The following is a 23705-nucleotide window of genomic DNA, read 5'->3' as shown; positions in this document are numbered from 1 at the left end:
TAGTCTGTACTCCTTCAAGCCAGCGTATGCATATCTGAGCATGTGCTCTTTATATCTCTGCGTTCGGAACAAATGCAGGCATATCTAAATGGGGAGGCCCACAGAGGATTCAACGTTCGCTTGCAGGAATTTTCATCTTATTCCTCAAATCTCACCAAGAAGCAGTGGGGGCGTTTGGCCGCTCAGAACCAGAGAATCTATACAGTCGGCTGACAGAGGGGTGGAATCAGCAAAAATAGGGGAGGAGGACGCTCCGCTTTTGTATCACTCACTGGGTGTTCTTGGCAGCTTGTCGTCCTTTGTGACTGGTAATGTGCCTCCACCCTCGGGCACCAGAAAAAGCTTGCTACTCTTTACCTGCGTGGGAAGACTTTCCATCCTCTCTTCTTCCAATTTCAGAGGTAATTCTTTACCCTTCTGTTATATTTAACTTGTATGGTCTGAAAAAGGAAGAATATTCAGGCCTGCCAACTATTTCATTTCAGAACAAAGTGTTTAAAAGCAGAAACAAAAAAATCAAAAAACAAGCAAGCACAGTTGGTCTAAGGTCTGCACAAGGTTCTGGTCAGAATTTGATTTGGGGGCCAAATTACAACTAAGCTCATTGTCCACCAGCTACCACAGCGCCGGTAATGTGACTTTGGTAATATTGTTTCATGATTTTTGGTGTTCACTACAACTTGTTTTATAGTTCAGTAATCAACAAACAGTAAATTCACAAAAGTGGAAATTTGTGAAATAGGTTTCTGTTGAATTCAATTCAACTGAACTGAAGTAGGAAAACCTAAAAATATTTATAGCAGGAAATGAAAACCACTTCATGAACCATTTTGTCTTTACATCTTTTCAAATGTCCTTGGGTTCCATCAGGGGATCTAAAGCCCTTTTTTCGTTGATGTGACTTTAATTTCTTTCCTAATTAGAACCAGTTTTTGGAATCATGGAGCAAATCGGTAATTATTATTATTCAGGAAACAACAGAAGAGATTTCGGAGAAACTGGCCGCCCAATGGGTCATAAATAAAATGATGTCATCAAGTGTTGAACACACTGCCAATGGAGACACAGCCGACTTTACAAGAACTGAATCAGACATCAACCGACTGGAGTGAGACTTGACAATGGAAAAGTGGCTGAAGTTGCCCCATATGTCTCCTTATGACTTGCAGTGATTCCACCCCACCATCGGGTGGCAGGACGTTGGCCACACAGTACAGCTGCTTCTTTTTCTACAGCACGTTTTCCTTCCATTTAGTTTTTCATTAAATTGGATGCAGCACACTGAGCTGAACAACCATAATTTTTAGCTGTGGCTTTCTGTGGCTTATCTAATGTGAAGGTTTTCCATCTCTGTAAAATTAGCAGTCTTCCCTATGGTTGTGTAGGGCATAACATAGCCACATAACAATAAATCTTTATTAGTTTTAGCTTTTGAATTGAATTACTACAACGAAAGAAGTTTTAAATGATATTCTAATTTATTAAGTAGCTGTGTTAGTGGCCCTAATCCTCCAACTGTCTGCAGACGCTTCCTGATGTTTTGGTTTGTCCATGCAACCGTGAGGCCCGACAGATACATTATTTCACAAATTTCCGTAAAGACACGCCTTTTCAATGTGACTCTGTCTCGGTGGGAGATAAATCTGAAAGACTGCAAACAGAATCCACCCACATTTCCAGGAGTAATGGAGCTGTCACTGGCTAAATCTGACCCCACAGTAACCCTCAGAGGGGCAATGATATGCTGCCCATCCCTCCACCAGAGTGGAGAGGAGAGTGGGCAGCAGAGTGAGGAGGGGGCCTTATCTGATGATAGCAGTCATCTTCACTGAAATGAGAAAAATAGAGGTCATTGTGTCACCGTAGCCCCACGGGATGAAGTGTTTATATATGTGTGCGGGGCGAGCTGAATCCCTGCGGAGAGAAGGATGCTGGTAGGATGCTGAACTGATTGTCGATGCTTGGCTGGAGCTGATGAAGGCTCCCTCCAGGCGATATGAAAAATATCACGTCCTCCCATTCCTGCAAACCAGTTAAATTACAGGTTGCGATGTGTGGAAGCGCTCTCTCCCTCTCTCACACATCACAGCAGTCAGAGTTAGTCGTCCCTCACTATGTAGGTTACTTCCTCTCTGGTTCGCATGCATCTCCGGGGCGCAATGAAGCGAAGCTCAGCCAAGAAGGCGTAATGCACGGAGAAGGGGGGTAATCTCGCATCCAATCTGATGTCTCAGCTGCTAAAGTCTCTCCGGTCTCTGGAGGGGTGGGCTACACATGCTTATTTTCCCAGACACTTTCTATCCGTGGCGCGTCTCCGGCTTTGAACGCACTTGGGCTCCGGACACCGGTGGCTACTGACACACTCCCACACACACACCCTCTCTCATTCACACAGCTTTGCAAATGCACAGCCCGGGACTGGACTGGCCGGAGGAAGACAGCATCTGACTGAAAGCGCTGATGGTACGGTGATTTTTTTTCTTTCCTTTTTCTTTGTTTTTTTGTCAGATCTTGCTCGTTTACGCACAGAAAACAGGGACTGAAGTCAGACAGCGTGTTGGTAGAACAGGAGCAGAACATCAGTAAATACGCAAAATGTTTTCCTTTTGTGGATGTTAATTATTAACTTTTGGTTTATTGTTATATTTATATTACCATTGGACAGCTATTAGATTCGATTTGTCATACTAATTTGCCAGCGTTATTGCATGCAAAGTGACTTCATAACTTTAATTCTTTACGATTATGAACACCTGCCTAAGGGATGGACGGACCCAGACCTCTGAAGATGTTTGTGGTGTCTGGAGTCAAGATGTTACTTTTTTTTTTTTCAAGCGCATCCAGGAAACATGAGTTGTTTCGTTGTGTTCCTCCAACGATTCCTGAAGACTTTTTGCTTCGTGGCAAAAAGTCTAAACGCTGCCTCAGCCACCAATGCCACTTTACTGAAAAAAAGTGACAATTGTTTGCTCTGTGTTTGTGGTGCGTTTAAAACGTGAGGTTCTCATGGATGGAAGGACCTGAAGGGTTTACAGCAGAACTTCGTCCACTTGCTTCCTCCCCTTTATGTTTTCCCCCAGTAAAACAACTGGAAATCTACTTGATGTAAAAGAAAAATGATTCCCCAGACCTTACTGCAAGGTGGTTAGTTCTTTATGTGGTGGAGTGTTCAACGTAGGGATGTTGACTGGTCTGTAGCACCCACATGCATAAATTAGCCTGGAAGGAAGCAGTGTCCCTTCCTTGGTCACCGCTGATGGACACTGACCCCTGCACATGTGATCTTTGCTTTGCGTGATATGGCTCACTAACCGCGGTGGAGCAGTGTGGGTTGGCCTGAACACCTGACGTTTCTTAATTTGATATTTCAGTTCTCACCACCCAAACAAATGTTATGCTACATCTAGCTAAGATTGCCAGTTGAGTTGCACCTTCTCACTGGTTGCTTTTATAAAGTTCAGTCTCACTGCTTTCTTTTTTTAAGGAATATGGACAACATTTAGAGATCTTGTCAACCTTTTTATTGTCGGGGCACTAAAGAAGGGGCTCTCTTAGGGTTTGTTCAAGTAAAACCTCAGCTGCCACCACAAACCATGACCACTGCACTCATGGAGTGTTGGATATACTATGACCCATTGCGGTCGTCACAGTTTGTCTCCTGCCAAACTTGTTCCAACCCTAACACTCACCCATTTCTTCCTGCTTTAGCTCAAACACATGTAATTCACTTCAACTGTCAATGGTCGTAATGTTATGCTTTATTGGTGTATCTTTTTATTTTACTCAAACAGGGTGAGTCGGCTATTTGCACTGAATTTATGAGAACAGCCTCCAGTACTGATCCAGCAGCCTATAAAAGCAACGCTGTCATGGACAAGACACAATGAGAGTTGACCTTTTTCTTCATTTTCCCATCTTCCACCCCACTTGCCTTTGCTCTCTCCTTATGTGTGTGTGTGGGTGTGTGTGTGCGTGCGTGTATTTGTGTGATTTAGGAATTACGTTGAACAAGATTAATCTTTTCTCCACACAGGAGTTCCTCATGTAGCCAAAGGGTCACATGCATCTTGCTGGCTGCAGTTCTATATGTAAGAAATTGGTTAAAACAGAGAAAAATTGGAGGAAAATAAGATTGATAAATGGAGGACAGAGCGAGAAAGACCAGCCGTGGGCTCCCGGCGTTGCGGCTGCTGTTGCTGTTGCTGCTGCTGTTGCTCGGCCCCTCAGTGTTTTCTAGGATTGATCATCAGCCTTCACCAATAAACAGCCCCGCTCTGAGGATGTGTGAACTCTCCGAGGGGCCCCTAATAGAAAAATCTATGGCTCTCTCCCCGTCCCTCAATAAGTCGGATCCCGAATCCCTCAGTCCCACCTTCATCACTAACTTCTAACCTCATTTGTTGCTTTTGTTTTTCCACAGAGGCAATTACCTTTCTCACACCATGCGCCACAGCGCTCTGGCTGCCGGCTGTGTTATCTCAGCAGCTGCAGCAAATGCGCTCACTGAATTTACAACTCAAACTTGCCTAAGGAACGTGCACCACACAGCATAATCTTTAGTTGATCCCGTCCCTGTGGCTCTTATCCCTTGTAAGAGCTGTTATTTTATGAGGGATACAAAAAGCCGAGCCTGCAGTCCCCCCCTTCCAGCTTATTTCTAACGCAAACGTCCGTTTGCTGGGGGAGTCATAAGACAGGCAGGCAGGGGGACTTGCAAATCAAATTGCTGAAATCTATTGAAGCGTCTGTTTTGATTCTCCGGAGGGCAGCAGGGTGAAGAGAAACAAAGCTCTGAGCCCTAAACACGACTGGAAAGGAAAACAAAACCTGCCGCCGAGGAATTTTATGATGCGCCTCGGTCAGCCAGCTGTGCAGTACAAACTGGATGTGGATGGCAGAGCTGTTGAATTCTTTTTTTTTTAAGTCTAAGAAGCCTGGTCAAAGGTTCTTATTATTTGTACCCATTCATGCAGTCGTTATATGCCTCTGCCAACTCTCCCTCAGTCGGTCCTGCTTCTTAAAGTGACAAACTACACACCACTACTTTGCGTTCCTGCCTTCCTGTCTGTCTGCAGCATCCAGTCTGAGAAAGTTTCTCGCCTTGATGAGTTCATTCCCTGTTTTTTTAACTGTATTCAAACAGAATGTCTCATGATGTCAGCTTGATTCGGCTTCCCCTCACCCACCGAGTAAACGTCTTTCAGTCGGTGCTGTTTGTGATTAATGGAACATCAAAAGCTCAGTGTGATACATTCCCGAGGATACGAGTCTGCCAGGGACACATAAACATCATTAATGAAGAAGAAGCAGATTGAAGAGAGACGGAACGAGGGTGAGGAGGCTAAAAAAGTAGGAGGGGAACATTTATTTTTGTCAGTAATGTGATATAGAGGCTACTTACCTGTGGTTTTGTTAATGATTGCCCCTGTAAAGCCACTTTTGAGGGATGAAGGGACAGTTTGCACCCGGTGATCACGTAATTATCTACCATCAGTTTGCTGCATGCAGCAATGGATGGATGGATGGCAGCTTTTTTTCCCTACTAACTCCATCTAGAAAAATCACATCTTCCTTTGCTCTTTGATGGCCAGTGGCAAAAATCTCGGAAGCACACAAAGGAAACTTCTCCACTCAAGAAGACAGCTATATTTATCAGAGTATGCTGCTCTCTCCTGGGCTCAGAGGCTTAATTACCCAGAAGAGGGGGAAGTAAAGATGAATAGCAATTATGCAACAGTATGCAAAGTGTCCTGAATCGTGAGCCTGTTGTAGATGGAACCATCACTGCTATGTTCTCCAGATGAAAGTCTGGGTCAAGATTTCATGACACGGATTTTAAGCTGTTTGTACATTACATTTAAGTTATTTAAACTCCTCCTGATGCATTTGAGCTTTTGCCTCTTGTGTCACTCTACACTCTCAAAGTCTTTTATTCGGATTTTATGTGACACACCAAGACAAAGCAATATATACTGCCAATATGGAAGGAAAATATAACTAAATAAAATGTTTGTTGAGCTGCAAAAGCTACCCTTACAAAATTGGGAAAGGAAGCAACAGCAATTTTATTTGTGATAGGAAGTTTGTTTTGAGTTTTGAATCAAAGAACCCCAACTTTATATACATTTTATGGTATAACATAGAGAAAAGCCAAAAAAATGTACAAAAAAGCTGTGAAAATATTTTATTTAACGATAAGTTCCATACTTCCGAAATTATGTCAACAATAAGGACATTTAGGAACTTGGGGTTTAGTTACTTAAAGATTTGGTTTTAAAAAGGGACCTAAATCTTTACATACTTTTGCAAACCACCGTGTGCCATAAATGGAACATTTTGCTAACCCATTCTCTTTCCTTGTAGATAAAACATTTTACAGTCTGTTTTCCTCCTAATAAATAGCACACATTTTAGTTTTAGGTCCAGGAGGCTCAAATATTTCTGCCATTAGAACTGTCAGCTGCCACCACATGCAAATAGGTTGTTTAATATTTAATGCAGTAACAAGCTGTTTCATCTTTTCAGAGAAGAACATGCCATTAAAGTGTGCATTCTGGACTGACTGGAATAACGTGGCATACATAGTAGAAAAGATAATGTTAAATATTTATGCAAATGTCTGACAAGGAAGTGCCTTTGGGCAATAATCCCAACAACTCCAATAAGAGCTGCTCTGAAGACCATCAGTAAGAGCCCTGGAGGTGTCACTCTACAGGAGCTGCACATGCAAGAGGTTGGAGAAAAAAAAAAGCCATCAAAATAAAATCTCAATTTGTGTCTTTTCCCGTGTCTTCCCTGCGGCACCAGCGTGAAGGATGTAGAGCCGGAGGTGGGGGCAGGATGGAGTGCTCCTGGAAGACGGTGTTGCTGCTGGTGTGCGCGTCTCTTGGGGTCCAGTACACGGCTATCCGGACCCTGAGGGACTCAATGTCTGGACCCTGTCAGAGAGCCTACCGCTGCAGGAGCAGATACCACAGAGGTACCATCGGATGGCATATTAAAACCTTGCTACAGTCTAAAAAGTGTGCAGATATAACAGAGAATAAGTATTAAATAGAACAATATTTTGCTCAGTCAATGTATCTAAGTGGGGCTACTGACTTTTACTTCACACCATATGTCAGAAACAATCCAAGCAGTCCACATTTACAAAGAAGTCTAACCAAGTACACCATAAACATGAGTAAATAAGTAGGACAGAAAAAAACATCAAGATCAATTAAATACCTAAAAGCCTTTTTTGTAACAAATAAATTACATGTATGCATATCAAAATGGAACTGTCATTAATTTTGATAAACCTCTTTTTTGTTCTTTAAAGCTTTCTCTCGTAAAGTCAACCTTGTGGTTATGAGCCGGCGGTCAGCATCCGTAAAGGTTTTACTTTGAGTGTAAGACTTCTCTGTCTTCACTGGGTCCTCGTTGGAAATCTACCAATTGACTTTCTTGTTCCATCCCCTCTAATCTTTAAATTATTGTGTCACTGCATGAAAACCTTTCTGCATTTTTGGCTTTGTCACGCACAACCATTTAGGGGATTATACAAATGTGAATGCCTGACAAACAAAATAACATGAAAGCCAGATTTAGATGGATTTCCAATTTCTTGAGTAACGGTTCTAAATCCTGACCAGCTGACAGTTAGTTTCCATTTGCAGTTTTTACTCATTTTCCCTATAATCCATATTTTTTTCTCTTTCCCTTGTTTGTCTTCTACATTTTAAGGCTGTATTTTAAAAAAAAGTTAAAATCCGCTAGCACAATGTTAGAGACTTTCAAATTTCTCACCTGGTTTTAAAATTTCAATCTGAAATGTTCCTTTCTTTGTTTTCTGTGCCTTTTGGCCATTTTCTTTTCTTAATTTACTTCAATACTAATTTAATATGTCATTCCACAGTAACCTATGGGCATATTTGTTTTGATTTTATTGGGTATGTGGATTACATGGTTTGCAACTGAGTACTGGTGTGAATTTCATATCAATAGCCCCTTTAAAAGTGCATTTTCTGAAAAGACGAAAGCCTGAAATACATCAACTGGGGATACAGAGAAACATTCAATACTTGATTGGTAATATTATAATTTCAACAAAAACTTTTAGAAATAGGTTTTAACATCAGTGCTGTTATAGATGCAAAATAAAAAGGAAACCTGAGCACTGAAAATGGGTTTTCCCTGTAAATGGAGAAAAGAAAAATAATATGAAAAATGCATTATTTATCTTGCAATTATCCTCCATTTACCACCATTAATACACTCTCACTGCACAGATGTAACTCGCCAGTGAAAAGCTCCTGAATAAAAAAAATCCTCTTTGCAATCAACTCTTCATCAGCAGTAATTGCACATCAGTTATTTGGCTCTATATTTAGAAATCTACTATTTCATAACTCTCCTTTGAAAACCGCTATCAGTCTCTTGGATGTTTGCCCTAAATAATTTAAACTTTATTGGCTTTAATCTGTAGTTTTCCAGAAATAAATATAGAATATTGCAGTTCATATTTATGAGTTAAAGTTGATCTTCTGAAACGAACCGCATTTCACTCAGTAATGATTGCAGCATTTTCTGGAATAAGTTATTTAAAGCCTGTTCTTAAAACATCGTATGAATGACGATAATTTTGAAAGCACTCGTGTTTTTCTTTTCTTTGCTCAAGACTCCAGATGGGCTGCCTTGTGTGATGACAGCTGGATGCCCGTCGAGTTGCCTCAGAAGCATATACTGCTTTTTGCGACAACGCGCAGCGGCTCCTCGTTCACCGGCCAGCTACTCAACCAGCATCCCGGGATCTTCTATGTCTTTGAGCCCCTTTACCACGTCCAGCAGGCCTTCACCAACTCCAGCAGCAGGTTGCGTCGAACTTTAGACCGCCGGGCCTTGCTTGGAGCCTACAGAGACCTCCTCTTAAACCTGTACACCTGCGACCTTCACTTCATGGAGAACTACATCCGCCCTGAAGCCCAGGATCACATCACAAGCTCCTTTTTCCGACGGAGCTCAAGCCATGCCCTCTGTTCTCCTCCAGTTTGTTTGGAAGGGGCGGTTGCAATGTCCGATTCACCTGATGAAATCTGGTGTCCTAAGAAGTGCGGGGCTCTGAACCTCACTCTAGCCGCCATGTCATGTATGTCAAGAGGACATGTAGCCATAAAAACCGTGAGGATTCCCGAGGTGGGAGACCTGCGGACTCTGACAGAAGATCCGCGTCTGGACCTGAAGATCATCCATCTGGTGAGAGACCCCAGAGCCATCCTCGCTTCCCGCATCATGGCGTTCTCTGACCAGTTTCGCGCTTGGAAAATATGGAACGCCACTGGACGCCAGCCTCGATACGTGGACCTCTCACAGATCACCAGCACCTGTAAGGACATGTCTGCCTCTGCAGAAAGTGGCCTGCAGAGACCAGCGTGGCTGCGAGGACGATACATGCTGGTGCGGTACGAGGACTTGGCTCTTCACCCAAATGCCGGGGCGACTGCAATTTACAGGTTCGTGGGTCTGGAGATGGAAGACAGGGTGAGGATGTGGATATTGAAAAACACCAACAGCAATGTGTCGGCTCCCTCTGAGTGGAATTACAAATACTCCACCACAAGAAACTCCAAAGCCACGGCAGAAAGTTGGAGGCTTCGTCTCAGCTTTGACATTGTGAAAACTATTCAGAATCTTTGTAGTGACACGCTGGCTCTGCTTGGATACAAGCAGGTTCATTCTGCTGCCGAACTCAGAAACTTGTCACAAAGTTTAGTGGAGCACAGAACGTTTCAGCCTGTCGCATGATGATGCAGGAAATCTGCCTATTTAGAAAACGTCTCTATGCTCAGATTTTGGTCTGTCAAGATGTGGATGAAATGAATGTAACTTATTTGAATCCTGACTGATGCCTGAAATACCTTGCTATAGTTGGTAAGTTTTTGTTAAAAATGTCAAAAGTGCCATTTTTTTACATGAAGAAAACTGGGAAACAGAATGATGCACTAATGGTGCTACTACTTCTGCTGTATACCTATAGCATTGACCCGGGGGCTCAGTTATGGCTTTTTAAAATAATTAGTATCTCTCAAGATGCATTCCCAGAAAACTCTATGACATTGTTTTTGCTTAGCCAATGTTTAAAAAATTACAGCCTTTGTGTGGCAAAGGTATGTGTATTTGGGCCAAGTTCATAGTTTTTGTTAATTTAGCAACCCAGAAGTTTCTTCTTCTACAATTCAGCTCAAAATTATTTATACCTTTATCAAATTTAGATTTAAGGTAATTTTTTTATCAATATGTTTCCTCAGACTAAAAGTAACATCAACATGTTGTAGTCTAACATTAAATCAAAAATATGATGGGGAATAATTTTCCAATTGCAAAGATTTGGCAAAAGATTAATGGCCCAACTTTGTCAGCATAAGAAGGAGTATATCAGTATACTGCCAATAAATCTATCTAATTGATAATTGAGGATGCAGACACTTTTTGCCATGTCAGTTTTTGCTCAAATGTAAATTAAAACTGATCTGGGTTTTTGTTTACTCCTCTTATATTATCTTTTTGTTAGTCAGAAGATAGCTGTGTTAATGCTGATTCAAAACAAGCTTTTTAATTGAATGACTAAATGGCTCTGAATAATTCAAGCTTAGCTGTAAGTGTTTCTCTTTTTTTAAATACCTAAAACATCAGCAGCTGTATTGGCTGTTGCAGTTTCTCGTCTGTCTTTGACATGTGACCTGCTCTGCACTGTGCTAAGCAGAGAACAGCTTAAACTCTGATCGTCAAATTTTAAGACGTTTGACTTTTATTTAACTTTTGTTATCACAAGAACAACTTATCTTATAGTTTTCTCCGCTGCACATTAACAACTTTTAGCACACCAAAATATTAAACAGAATGGACATGTTAATGCTAGGCTAGTCTAGCACTCAAGGTTGTGTGTTTTGATCCAGGTTTATTTTTAAAAACAAATGTTTAATCTACATGATTACTTTTGGAGAACTACTGAGAGAACAATACATTTGCTTTCTTAAGCTAGCTATGTGCTAAAGGAGGGTCTTTAAGCATCCAGCAGAATGTCCACTTGGGACAAAATATCTATTCCTGTCAAGAAACATTATGCTATACTGTCCTTAACATCATTAGTAGGTGAGTTAATATTGATGGTACTCAAATTTATTTCATGCATGCAGATTGCATCAGTTGTAATGTGGTTATTGAATTATGACTCAGTAGCAGAATCTGGCATGACTCAGACCAGAGTTAGGGATAAATATTCCAGATCAGGACAGTAAAAAACACTGGGACCAGGTCGTTATTAAGACCTCACATCTTCAAGGACATCATGTGAAAGAGTAATGTCAACAGCAAAGCGAAAGCAGGAGTAAAACCTATTATTATTTTATGTCAGATGTTTTCCCAGGATGGAAATAGGTGTAGATCACAAACAAGGTCAGAGGCATGCAGCATCAGCGCAATTTTGTATTTGCAGAAAAGTTCAGGGATGCAATGTTTCTTATTTTCAAACCCAAGCTTTTAAATATTCTAAAATGTAGGAGATGAGCTGATCTGTATTTCATTAGTTCAACTAGCTTTCTGTCAAGGTGCCTCATTGTTTTCTCACCATTATGTTGAGAGTCCACCTGTCCTGCAAACCAACTTAAAGGAACAGGGAATGATAGCAATGGCTTCCTGTAATCTCAGAGGCTAATTATTCAGAAACGTACCCTGCAAACCTTTTGAACATTTTAGACAAAGGAGATATGTTGTAAAAACCCAAGTGGTCTGTGACATTTCCTTTGAAAACCTTGCAGACATTTTACAGATAGCTCCCAATTTAAACGTCTAGTTGGCCAGGAGAAGCAAATGCTCAAATGTAAATCCTCCAGAGCAAAAGGTTATGAAGGTTGGTGAATGTAGCTCCTTCCTTCTCTTTTCTGTAAAGCTGTATGTTCCTTTCATTCAATATTTTAGATGCTTTCAGATAACTGCAGTATCATTTTTAGCAGAATAAGGAGCGTCATCTCCCTTTGCAGTGTGTTGAAAATAAAACACAGCGATTTCCACACCGTATTTTCTGCATTATGTCTCGGCTCCTGTGAGCTGAAGTCAGTTGCTCTCCCTCATCCCTTCACCTTCATTTCCAGCTATATGAAATGCCTCTGCAGCACATAAAAAATCCCCCGTCGTGAGGTATGTGTAAACACCATCTGCAAAAGAAACTCAGCCTGAACTATCCACACATTTTTTTAACCATCTCCAGTGGGGTTTTTGTTGTTGTTGTTTGTTTGTTTGTAACAACAGGCTTTGTCTGACAATTTAAAAAAATTACAGAAATGGCGAAAAGGTCAGAAATTTTTGTTTTACAAGATGAAAACGTTCTATCCCTGAGAAGGGGGATGTAAGATCTTAGAACTGAGCTTGCCAGATTTGAAGCATCGCCATGAACAAATAACCATTGAATAGATATCGAAAATTCTGCTTTCTGTGAAAACTGGATGGTGAAAAAATATTAACAAAGACACATCTACAGTCCTGTTGTTTTTGAGTAAATGTCCAAATGGAATTACAAAGAATTAAAAAGCCCAACTTTACGTTTCTATTGAGAGCATGTGAATAAATCTGTTTTGTCTTCACTATCAATAGTAATCTCAGCTTTGTTTAGGGCTGTAAGAGTGCCAAAGCTATGTGCTGGACATGTTTACACATTGTATACTAGTATTTATTTGAGAGTTTTGATTAAATAACTGCTAATTATTTCTGAGTGAACGGCTGCAGTCCTCTGTCATTATGTTGGGTTTAGATGTTTTCTGGCCTTATTTCATTTGAAGTGTCTCTTGTAACTAATGTTTCACTCACAAAAGCACAAAATCCATGGATTGTGTTTATTTTATGTTCCGATGTCAAAGGAACAATATCAATATGATTCAGCCTTAGTCTGCAGTGCAAACTAACCAGAGATTTTACGGTGATGACTGGCGTTTATTCTGGTCTTTGTGTCTAAACAGAGGAAGGATGTGTGCCGTCTCCAGGCACCGACCCATTTCTTCTAATGTGGAGCTGCTGTCTTGCGATTAACACTGGGAGTGGTTTCTGAGGAGGCACTCATCGTGTGAAACACAGACAAACCACTGAGCGGCTGTGATTTTCTTCCTTTTAAATGCGAACATTGCATTGAAAAGGCGTCATTCACATCCCTACAGAGGCTGCAGCTCTTCCCCACTGGTAGCTATCAGCTTTCTTGCTTATGATATTGATGAAAGCCGCAGCCGAGTGATGGAAAATATGCAATTTAAGTAGAACCGTCATGCTGCTCCATAAATAGTATTAAACTTGAGGTGAAATTGTTCCTTTAATAATGTATTTTTAGGCACCCAGTTTTCCCATCTTTCTTGTAGTTGCTGACACCAGGGATATCTGAGCACAAAGAATTGATCTACAGATTCAGCCGAGGAGAAGCAGGATTTAAGATGCATTGAGAAAGACCTGCCCCCTTTCTTTGAACTTAATCTGCAAGGCTACACAAACTGGCCATAAAGCAAAGCTTTATGACACGCGGGGAGACGTACTTCATCGGTTTTTCCATCCGCAGCCTGACACACAAAGCTGCAAGTGGCCTGAGTCAGCCAGTAGCTAATTACCCATTTCTTCTCCACTCAATACAGACAACCCCCTTTCTGTTTCCTTAACTGTGCTGACAAATTCAGGTCTTATTGATGCTGGAAACAAGATGCTGTTGGAAGAAAATGCATAGTAGCACACCTTTCATCAGTGGGTCTCATCCTCACCCGTCAAACAAATAAACAATGCTACTTTATGTTTGTAGAAACCCCAGATGGGTCGAACTTTTTCAGTTTAGGTGCAGTTTGTGTACTGCTTTGTTAGAAAGCACTGCTGTGAGAAGCTCAGTTTTAACCTCTTAACCTTTACTGAGTGATAATAGCAACCGGGACCAAACACAATTCTCAAAAATAGGGCATGCAAAACATTCATGAAAATCTTTTGAAATACTGGCAACATGTCATATAGGCAAATAATCACGTGATCAAGTCACACAAATGAGATAATGTGTGAATAGAGCATATAATCTAAAAAAGTATTTACTATAGGTTTGTCAGAAAGCAGGGTTACATCTGCACACTCTCTTTTTGATAATCTATGCATTGTTTTCCACATGTTGCTACTTGTGATTTTAAGGCAAGTGTGTAAAAGTACAAAAATGGTACTTTTTGCACCAAGTAATGCATTCTGTGATCTTTAAACACACTTTTCCACCTTTGCATCTTCAGCATACAGTAGTTTGACCTGTAGAGAAATAAATGTTTGAACAGTAACTGCTTGGACACCCAGAGCAAATTGTTCAGTGTTAAAACTGCTCTGTGTTTTCACTGGAGTCTTGCGCCAAAGTGAAGGTTTTCTAATATTGCCTCCAAATTAAGACTTTTTCTGCTTGATAGTTCTTGGGGGTAGCAAAGATAAACCACAGGACCATCCATGCAACAAAAGGCTTTTACTCATTAAAGTTATAAAATGCATTTGGGGTTTTATGACAAACTTTTAGCTTCTTATAAATTACAGGTACCTGTGTAACTCTTTATTGACACATTGCATTTTAATCCCCTCCTTAAATCACCTAAATCCCAGATACAAGTGTGCCATAAAATACCTCCATGCACACACGTTGGTTTCTTATTTTTGTGGTTTGATACAGTGAGAGCTGAGGTACAAAGGTTAGAACTCATGCAAGGATTCATGCACACTTCTCAGATAAAAAAAGGAAGAAATTTTCATTCCAGTGATAGTTTGGGAGCATGTGGAGAGGGCACATGCTGACATCTGTCACCCCACAGTTTCTTGGAATCATGCATTGCAACACAGATTCTCCAATGCGTCTGGTGGTTTTTTTTTTTCCAAGTATTAATTTGTTTAGTCCCTCTCTATATTTCTGAATAAGTTCTTCTTACATCAGCTCATGAGAAGAGAGTTACGTATTTTTATACAGCTGGATTGCAATAGTGTACCTGATCTGCATTTTTGTTGAAAGAATATAAACATACATCTTTCTTAGATGTGTTTTTTTTTCACTGTGGTGAAATTTTTGTCAAGCAGAGACACACAAACCAGGACAAGCAGGGGCCAAAGATTTTAGCCACATTTGGAGCAATCAAGCTGCTTGTAGCCTGAGTAGAGACAGTAATGTTTTACTTTGCATTCTTTCTTGTAGCATTATAAAGCAAGCCGTTAGACTTCAGAGGCTTGACAAGTTTTCATGTCACAGGACGAACCCGACTGCAATATTTTCATTTACAAGCCTAAAGGCATCGACTTGCGTCCACATGGCTGGTTCCCTTTTTGTTTTAACAAGTGATTTAACAAAGTGTGGCTAATGAACTGCCTGAGAAGTGAATATAACGAGAGTCTAGTTCTGCGCCACTTAGAACAATTTATTCTTCTTTCTTTATCACTTAATAGATGAATGAATACAAACCGTTTCCATGAACCTCATTTTATTTCCTATTAAAACTCCATCCTGATGAAGATTGCCTGACTCCGGCCACGCCGTGCTCAGGTCCAGCGTCAGCCAGCTTCCTGTTCTGGGAGTAAGCATCCACTTGACCTTCTGTTGCTACTGTTGTGTCAGTGTCAGTCGATTCAGCTCTATCATATAAATTCCCACCTGCTCCATCCCAACGCCCCCCTGTAATCACCAGGCTTAACCATTAGCTGGATCATAATGAGATGTGGGAGCAAAGGAGGAGGCGAGATGCCCTTGGAGTTGCTCCTCCATTTTGCAGGTGCGTCGCCTGACTTCATCATCTCCGTTGATTCTTTATGGTCTTTATCTCGGCGTGCAGCCAGAAAGTCTGCAAATTCCAGCCTGTCGTAGCGAAACACGGCGGACTGTGTTGAGCAATATCAACGCGACATACATGATGCTGTGTGTTCAGAAGAAGATAACGGAGTGCTTCAAGCTGGGCTGCCAGTAGAGAAAAGGGGAGCAATTTTTTTTTTCCATCTAAGAGCTCCACAAATTGCCTGCCATATAGAAAGGCATTCATTTAAGAAAAAAAGAGGAGCTGCTGAGAGCGGAGTACAAAACAAATTGGTGTCCCTGTTAAAATTACCTGAGAAAAGTGCCGTTGATAACTGAAGGAACGTCTCCAGGAAATTATTATTTCATATTTGGATCAACCTGACGATGCAGCGGCACATAAAAATAGCTGCTCACAGAGGACACAATTTCAGCCTGATGGAAACTGAGAGCCACAGCAGCCTGTAATTTAGCACAAACTAAGTGCACACAGTCCATCACGTCTGAAATGTTCTATATGAAAATTACCGGAATATAAATGAAACGCTTACAATTTTAAGTTCAGCTGTTTGTTCTCGGTTGATGTGATCATAAAACCCCCGGAAGCACTTCCACAAACAGTTTGCATTTTTCTTTCTCCTTACAGGGAACCGAAGATATCATTTACAGAGAGATTATGGAACATTTAGGAGCGAATGAAGCCTCTTCGCACCACAGTATCTTTATTACCAGGGCCACTCAGGCCCTTAGCAGACATCAGCCTCTGTCACGCCCATCATTCATGTACAGTTATTTGCCCCCAATACGCTTACCACAGATACAAACACAAAGAGTCCCCGCTCTTCATTGATCATCTTCACCTCTTTTCTTTTCTTCTTGACTCATTGTCAGATTTTTTCATTGCAAAGTGTTTCTTTGCTCTATATTTTTTAATAAAAGGTTCATTTTTATGACATCTCTCCACAGTGTCTGAGTTCAGTCTCACATCATTTATTGTGTTTACCACTGATCTTCATAATAGGGAATTCAGTGCAATCATCAAACGGCCAGCTGGCGTAGCTGCAACTGGGTGGAGCTCCTCAAGGTAGAAGCAGGCGGGTTGTCAGCAGTAGCTCTCCAGCAAACTGCAGGTAAAAAGAACAAGGAAAACACCAGCAGTAGATTTCCTGATGTGTTAGCTGAGTGAAATGATCTAAAATTCACAAACTATTGGCCAGACATTTTTCTGGATTTTCCTGTAGGGATCAGATTTCATGGTTCAATCAGCTACGGCACGTTGTGCAGATCAGCGAAGCAGCCCCACACCATCACACTGCCACCACCATGTCTGACCGTGAGGTCAGACATCAATTAACATACATTAATTGATGAATTTCTGAAATGTTGAATCAGTCTTTGGTCAAGCAAGTGGTACACCCTCCAAACCTTCTGCTCTTGCTTGGTGAGTCCACAGAATATTTTTCCAAAAGGTTGAAGGATTATAAAGATGTTTTTAGGAAAATATAAGACCTACTGTACCTTTTTGTTGTTATTCAGTGTTTTTTCTCCCATAAAACTCTCCCCGGGGATGCCATTTTTATCCCGTCTGAACATTATTGGCAAATAATGAGCTCTGCCTCTAATTGAGGCAAAGAAGGAATGTAGTGTTTTATGTCTTGTTCTTGGTTCTTTTAATTTTGGTTGAATAGCTATTCCTTGAAAGGTTTGCCTCTGCTGCTTGTTGTCTCCACTGGTGAACAACGGATCTCACTGAGTTGTTTGGGGGAATATAATCTCACTCACACATTCATTGGCAACTTGAGGTTAAGTGTCTTGTCCATATGTAAGGAGGAAGATAAAACTGAACCCACAACTCTGAGTGTAAAACAACTACTCAGTAACTACCGACTTACCCATTAGAAAACATACATTTTTATTAACTTTGCTTTAAAACTGGTTTCATGACATGGAAAGCAGAAAAAGAAGAAATCTATATCATACCAATACATTTTCACACCATTGTGCACTTAACTTTATTTGTTAAATATTTTACCTATCATCAGGCTCATGAGTTTTGCATTTACAAAAATTAAACACTCTATTTATCTCATTCATTTTTGCACTGCTGGGTAGAATACGCACTGCATGAGAGTATATGGTGATTGCTTAACCACAGTGATACAGCAAACAGTGATAATGGACACTACAATCATGAGAATTAAAAAAATATTATTTTCTATCCTTGTGCTATAGTGGAGCTATTTTTATGAAGCAGCAGCAGGAGTTCTGGCAAGAGAGACGTAGCTCATCTAGGGGCAGAAAATGAGAACTAACACAGAATCAAGCATGAGGCAAGTAACAGCAGGTTGTTTCTGAGTGAGTAAATAGCTGAATATGTACAGTCAGCCTGGTTGATGTGTATTTTGCTATGCTTGCTTCTGGTCATATTTAAAAGTGATGTAAAATGCTGCCAACAAACTTAACAAAACACATTTATTGTCACTTGAGAAAAATTAAGCTTGTATTGTAGGAAGCTGCAGTGTTGCTTTAAAGATGAAAAATATGACAATGACGCCATTAAAACCACATACTCTATTACAATTAGAATTCATACATTTTCAAAGTATTGACAATTACTACAATAGTAAATACATGAATAGATTCTTAATTATACTAACATCCTGACAGTGGTTAATAGAGCTCTTTTTAATCAGGCCAGTAACACCTTAGTTACATGTAGGGGATTTTCTTGGCTTGTAAAAGAGATGCTCCATGGCTCTGTGGTGAAAATGCAACACAGGCCATTTCAGACCCCAGTTGTTCCTTTGGGCTGAACAATTAACTCCACAGGTCATTCTGATAAGCTGTTTGGTTTAGCCTCAGAATATATGTTTTATACAAACAACATCATGCAAAAATGTAAAACAGTCCATACATGCATGTTTTGCCTCTAAATAAAAGACATTCCTATATTTGTTGTAAATAGTCTTGTGCAAAGATTCTTCAAAGGTTTTTCTTTTCTGGTTTATTTGTCTTTTGCAAATCAAGGTCTGTCTCAATGTTGTTTTGGCTCCTATGTTTTGAATTATTCCAGTTTATGTTTTCTACTTCAATGTTTGTTTAGTGTTTATTTATGAATCCATTTCTACTAATATTTTTCAGGGTCTATTTTATATTATTTTTCTATTGAAACACATTCTGTTCCTTCCTCCACTAATCCTGGCCCCAGTATTTAAACTTCCCGTTTTCCTTCACTTTTCGCTGAATTGTCCTTTTATTCCCCCTCATGGTTCCTATTTTTATTGTTAGGTTCCTCTGTTCCTGCCCTCTCTCCTACTCTTGTGTTCCTCTGTTGTCGTCTTCTGGGTGTAAGTTGGTGCATAAAGCATCACTCAAAGTTTGAGTTGTACTCCTACATAATTTCGTCCCTTGAGAAAATCAGGTTGTGAGGGACCCTGGGTCAGGAGGGAAACCCAGACATCCCAATCTACACATCACATGTCACTATGGAGACTCTAAGGCATTCATGTAATCCTGTGAGCTTTTACACCACTAATGTTGTTCAAATGGACAGTCAGTGTAATGGCTTCAAGTATGATTTTCTTCAGTTTTATGTTTACAAGCATATATATAAAGGTCAAAAGACATTTCATGTCCCAATAATTAGTAAATAGGTGTTCATAGAAAATAGAGATGAAAAATTGGTTTCTGAGTTTCTCTGTATTCTTGTATCCTTGGGGCGCTCTCAATACAACAGTCTCTCTGCTGGCAGCTTCTCTGAAGGATCTTACTCCAGGCATAATCTTTCTACCGGAAGGTTTCAGAAAAAGCCAGTCCAAATCTTTTTCAAGTGAGCAACACTCAGATGTTTCATACAGGGGGCGTCTTCCCCTCCATCTTTTGCTGCTCGGCATTTCTGTCCTCCCTTCACAGCACGCTCCCTTTTTGGTAGCTTGTAGGCGAGAAAATGTCTGTGAGATTTCCTTTTTCCTCTGCTGCCTTATTAAAGTCTTTCAAAGACAAACCAAAGCAAGAAAGGAGGTGTGGGTTGAAGTATCACAGAGTTGGTAAGAGAAAAGTGCGAGTACAACGCGATTGGCTGAGATCGGACCACACATGAGGCTTCGAGATTCGTTTGGCCTATACTTTCTGCTTACTGCCCACTCATCCCTGCTGAGATTTTCACAGCAACTTTGAAACACTCATGCCGTTTCTCTTTTTCTGCTTTTTTATGTAACATACCTTTGAATGAGTCACATTCCTGCCTGTTTGCTCCTTCAGTTCTCCTGCTGTCAGAACTTCTCTAGCAAATTACCAGTGAACAAATACTGTAATTCCATTTGTTCTCGTCCACAAGTTAACAATTCTGAGAACCTAAAGAAATTTAGCTTCACAAAGCCATCTCTCCATGAGCATCTACCTGGTTCTGACCTGGCTCACCCTGGCCAGATTGGTCTAGTAGTAGCAGATCCTACGCACCTCTTCCTCTTTTTTCATAACCACTCCATGAGCAGTACAAGCTACGCCAAGCCGTGTTTTACGTGCATTTGTTGATTGGGCCATGATTTACACCCCTGTATGAGCAGAGACCAGACCTGGCAAACTCCAAACAACCACCCCTTAACCACCTCGGTGAACAAACTGACATACTGTCTGTTATCAAAGCTGCTCAGTGTGGAGGAGCGTAATTATGAGCAGTGCAAGGAACACAGGCGTCAACTTTAGAAGCAGAATAACCGGGACTTAGCGGCTCTGCAAGCAGCACGTCTCTTCGAAGAATGAGTGTGCAAGGGAGAAGCGAGAAACTGTCAGCATTACAGTTTTGTGCCAGTGGGAAACAGCAGAACTACATAAAATTAGTTTGGCGTGACGTGCATATTATTCTGTTTGGGTTTTACTTTCCAATAAAGTAAAAGTATGCTTAGCAAACTATCATCTAAACTGAATTGTTTTCATTATATTTAGGTGAGCAATAAACTTCTGTAAGACAAAATGAAATATCTGGATTTATTTCAGTCCATAAAACCACGAACTCGAGGTTCTCCATTGCTGAGTTTTGATATTTTCAGAGTTTTCTGCTTTGATCAAAACAAATCAAAGCTAGTCAGAGCGCCAAACGCAGCTCTTGAGCTTTCAGTGCAATGACTGCTGGAGATTGGACCTGCCCCCCTGCAAAGATAAGCAGACGGACAGACTGATCTGATTTCATTTTTGTTCAGAAATTTTAAAATCTATCATGATAGAAAACATGCACATTTTTTTCAGTTCTCACTATGTGTATGAAAGGGAGAAAGTGTAGCTGAAGCATTCGTCTTCAAATGTTTATATTCACACCAAAGTGTATGGAGAAGGGGACAGATTCAAGTTTTTTCAAGACAGCATTAACAGGAACTGCATTAAAATATGCTAAAGCCAAATTAACAAGTTGCATCAAAACAGAGCGTAATAGGCTAGCATTAGCATAGCAATTCAACACACAAGTCCACATGAAAACATGTGCAAAACTTAAGTTTACTGAAGACTGTAGCTGTATACGTAGAATCTGCAATGCCCTTAGAAACATGTAATAAGGTATGGTTGTGAATAAACATCTGTCAAAGTCAAGATAAGCAGATACTGCAGCATCCGCAATGTCGTTGTTGAATGAGTTTACTTTTGAAGAATCACTCTGATCCTAAAGCTGACTATATTAAAACTGACTTTATACAGCAATTCAGAGTAAAACCCTGGATACTTCCAAAGGTAGGAAGCCCTTATAGTGGCGTATTGTGGCATTACAGGACATCCCTGATGGATAATCAGTATTCACCATGATGTAAATAATGAATTTAATTTTATTCTTAAACAGTATATCTAAGATTAATAAAAATCTTCAGTGGTTTCAAGTCAGCAATTAACACATTTGTATTTGAATGCATTTGTATCTAAATGACAGCATCTTCATCATTACTACACTGTGGCTGTAAACCTCAGTTCTTCCTTCTCTGCTAAATCCCAGCGTCCTTTTTTGCTCCATCCCTTTTTTTGTTTCCAGTCACACAACCTAAGTCTCATCAGTGCCTCGGGGATGACATGTCTGCTGATGCTAACAAATGACGAACGTCCCCGCTGACAAGAAGTCCATCTATCTGTGTCAGAGTAATTGAATTTCATAAATATAATCAGAAGGGTCTGTTATGAAGGGACCTGTAGTCTGGTCTCTTCTTGGCAGTGACTATTCTGTACACAACCAACACTGCCTGCAGCCTGATTAACAAGTGAAAGTGTCTGCATGATAACCATTGAATGCACCTACATTTGTCTGAGCAAGGAATATTCAAGTTGCAATTATTAGCCAATTAACTTTTGCCACATTCTCATGTTTGGTTTTAAAACAAACCTCGTTCAGAAACCCCACAAGACAAGATTGCATTTCCCAAATAAATCAGCGCACTATGTGCAGTCTGAAACTATTGATCAAAACAAATCAAGGCAGAAAACCTTGAAGTTATTGGACCCTACTTAGTTTTGATATTTTTAGAGTTTTCTGCTTTGATCAAAACAAATCAAAGCTGAAAACTCTGAATGTATTGAAACTGGGTGGACTCCAAACCATAGATCTCAATCAATATCTGCCAGGCTGACGCTCCCTCTTCCCACTGTATGGTGGGTGCGATGTTATCTTTCACTGTATGTTGTGCTGAAACATATGCCTCACAAGGTCCATATGCTCAATAGACAAACATCTAATTAGCTGCTAAATGGACCAGGCTTTGACCTGAGAGGTGTCCCTGAGGGCTAGTTAATCCCCACTGATGCAGTTTGAGGAATTATTGATCCAAAGGCCCATTAAGATAAACTACATAAGCACACAATCGAACAAGGCAGCAAGAAAGTCCTTCCATGCAAACTTGTTACAGAGAAGTGTAGATAGTCCACTCACAAATAGAAAGAACAAAGTTAAAAATGTCTCGAGGGGTCCTTAAATTTCAAAAACCCATTTTGGAGCAATAAAAGCCTTAGAGCTTTCTTTGATAAAAGCTTAATAGATTAATCCAAAGTATTCAAGATCTTGATGCCACTGTATGGAAGCTGTGAGATGCAACATTGAAACAACATAACTATGCAAATATCTCAGTCTGTCCCGTAGGCTTTGAACTTGGTCTGTATACTGAAATTGAGAGACATGGAGATTTATGTTTTCAGTTGTGCTCATTTTCTTGTAATTGAAATCACAGCCTACTCATGGGTCTGTATTTTTATTTCCTACCTGAATTCCATCTATAATCCTTGTTGGAATTGGTTGAATCTCCTTTTGTCTTCAGAACGGCCCTAATTTTTCACGGCGTAAGTTCAGCAAGGTCTCAGAAAGATTTGTCGGAAATATTCATCCATACACCGTCTCATTGCTGCAGATTGGTAAACTCCAAATGTGTGATGCTCTTATTCCAAAAGGTTCTCTATTGGTTTAAGATCTTCTGTGGGAGCCAGTATTAAAATCAAATCATTAAAGAAATTTGAGAAATTAGTTTTAAATAATTTGGTCTTTGTGACATTGTACATTATTCTGCAAGATTGGCTTCTACAACCATGATCAGTCCATGCTTTCACCTATTTTGCATCGATAAGCTGATTGCAGGGTGCAACATCTGTACTCGGCTACCAGGAATTGAACCCTGTCTGGTTTTCTGCAAATGGTGGTAACATGTAGAAATTTAAGCTAGTATTAAAGTTCTGTCAATTAGCACCAGTATACCTATTATCATCTGACTTTTGAAACCAAAAAGGTCATTTTTTTCAAAGGAATCATGTTTCTCTCTGGATATTTTCTCTTTTTACGACAATTTTGAATGGATTGATGGATGGATGGATGGATGGATGGATGGATGGATGGATGGATGGATGGATGGATGGATGGATGGATGGATGGATGGATGGATGGATGGTATGGAAA

General features: G+C 40.4%; 1 protein-coding gene across 1 annotated transcript; it reads left to right on the top strand.

Annotated features, from left to right (window-relative positions):
• The first annotated feature begins 2072 nt into the window (after positions 1–2072).
• Positions 2073–12740, top strand: LOC102227014 (carbohydrate sulfotransferase 1-like). Its single transcript, XM_005803310.3, has 3 exons — positions 2073–2463; positions 6808–6979; positions 8660–12740. The coding sequence occupies exons 1-3, from the start codon at positions 2461–2463 to the stop codon at positions 9781–9783; spliced, it is 1299 nt and encodes a 432-aa protein (XP_005803367.2). The 5' UTR covers positions 2073–2460; the 3' UTR covers positions 9784–12740.
• Positions 12741–23705: the final 10965 nt, after the last annotated feature.

This window comes from Xiphophorus maculatus, chromosome 2, assembly GCF_002775205.1.
Source record: "Xiphophorus maculatus strain JP 163 A chromosome 2, X_maculatus-5.0-male, whole genome shotgun sequence".
Classification (NCBI taxonomy): Eukaryota; Metazoa; Chordata; class Actinopteri; order Cyprinodontiformes; family Poeciliidae; genus Xiphophorus; species Xiphophorus maculatus.
Note: the sequence above shows the minus strand (reverse complement) of the source record. Positions and strands in the feature narration are given on the sequence as shown.